The sequence below is a fragment of the Nestor notabilis genome, unplaced genomic scaffold, assembly GCF_000696875.1.
Source record: "Nestor notabilis isolate BGI_N333 unplaced genomic scaffold, ASM69687v1 scaffold4015, whole genome shotgun sequence".
NCBI lineage: Eukaryota > Metazoa > Chordata > Aves > Psittaciformes > Psittacidae > Nestor > Nestor notabilis.
Window position 1 is genome coordinate 1 of NW_009928649.1, and position 1,498 is coordinate 1,498.

Genomic DNA, 1,498 nt, shown 5'->3' on the forward strand with positions numbered 1-1,498 from the left:
CGGGACCGCCCCCCCCCGGTAACAACGCCCCGGGAGCGCTCGCCACCCTCTTCCCGCTGGGAAAAGGGGCTCCTACAGCCCCCAGCGCGGGCAGGACGCTCCCCCTGAGCCTCAGCCCTGTCTCCTGCTCCATCCTTGCCACCCTCTCCCGAAAAAGGAGGCTCCAGCCACCAAACCCTGTGCCAGGGAGGCAGCTTTGTGACAAGAAGAGCTGTTCCTGCTCTAAAAAAGGCCAAGTTACCATGAAAGCACAAAGCAGAGCAAGAGCCACGTACCAAGCGAGCTTTCCTCCCTAACAGGTCTTAAAGAGGCACAAGGAAGAGGTGCCACAACAGGATTTGTGCCCCACACTTCTGGGTTTTAAGCACCTTTCTAGCTGCCTGCTTGAGTCTAAAACCCTGCCTGAATAATTCTTTACAGCAAGGAGGAGCCCACCTTGACAGAAAACAACACAGGCTCCTAAAGATTTTCAAGCCCAAGAATTTTATTTGTTTTCCCTCCACAGGAGTCAGTTGTGACCAAGCTAAAGGTGACAAGTGTAACTGTAGTGTCATCCTACCAGCGTTACAGTGGAAGAGTGAACCACCCTCTGCCTGCTTCCAAGCCACGAGGAGGAGGAGCAGCCATGGGCGAGCTACAGCCTAACGGTGGGTTCCATCACTACTCGGAACCTCAAGAAATGAGTTAAACCAAGGATAAGGAACAATCCTGGCCCAGGACATCTCTCTAAAAGCACTTGCGATGGACGATGGAGGGGCCAGACTCATCGTACTCCTGTTTGCTGATCCACATCTGCTGGAAGGTGGAGAGCGAGGCCAGGATGGAGCCTCCGATCCAGACAGAGTACTTGCGCTCAGGTGGGGCAATGATCTGCAGGAAGAGAAGGGATGGAGCAGATGCACAGGGTCAGACGCTGATCCACATCTGCTGGAAGGTGGAGAGCGAGGCCAGGATGGAGCCCCCGATCCACACCGAGTACTTGCGCTCCGGTGGGGCAATGATCTTGATCTTCATGGTGCTGGGAGCCAGGGCTACGATCTCCTTCTGCATCCTGTCAGCAATGCCAGGGTACATGGTGGTACCCCCGGACAGCACGGTGTTGGCGTACAGGTCCTTGCGGATGTCCACGTCACACTTCATGATGGAGTTGAACGTGGTCTCGTGGATGCCGCAGGACTCCATCCCCAGGAAGGAGGGCTGGAATATGGCCTCAGGGCATCGGAAACGCTCATTCCCAATGGTGATCACCTGCCCATCAGGCAGCTCATAGCTCTTCTCCAGGGAGGAGGAGGAGGCAGCGGTGGCCATCTCCTGCTCGAAGTCCAGAGCAACATAGCAGAGCTTCTCCTTGATGTCCCGCACGATCTCTCTCTCGGCTGTGGTGGTGAAGCTGTAGCCCCTCTCCGTGAGGATCTTCATGAGGTAGTCAGTGAGGTCACGGCCAGCCAAGTCCAGACGCAGGGTGGCATGGGGGCGGGGATAAACCTCGTAGATGGGG

At 56.4% G+C, this 1,498-nt stretch overlaps 1 protein-coding gene across 3 annotated transcripts in view; it reads right to left on the reverse strand.

The window, feature by feature from the left end:
* Window positions 1-726: 726 nt before the first annotated feature.
* LOC104405778 (actin, cytoplasmic type 5-like) overlaps window positions 727-1,498 on the reverse strand; it is a 1,423-nt gene continuing 651 nt past the window's right edge. For 2 of the 3 annotated variants that reach the window (XM_010014588.1, XM_010014589.1), the window contains 2 exons: window positions 960-1,462; window positions 727-827 (listed from right to left, as the gene is read on the reverse strand). In XM_010014588.1, coding sequence (XP_010012890.1) covers window positions 727-827; window positions 960-1,462 — 604 coding nt within the window. The remainder of the gene's footprint in view (window positions 828-959; window positions 1,463-1,498) is intronic. The other variant, XM_010014587.1, reaches the window with a different exon arrangement.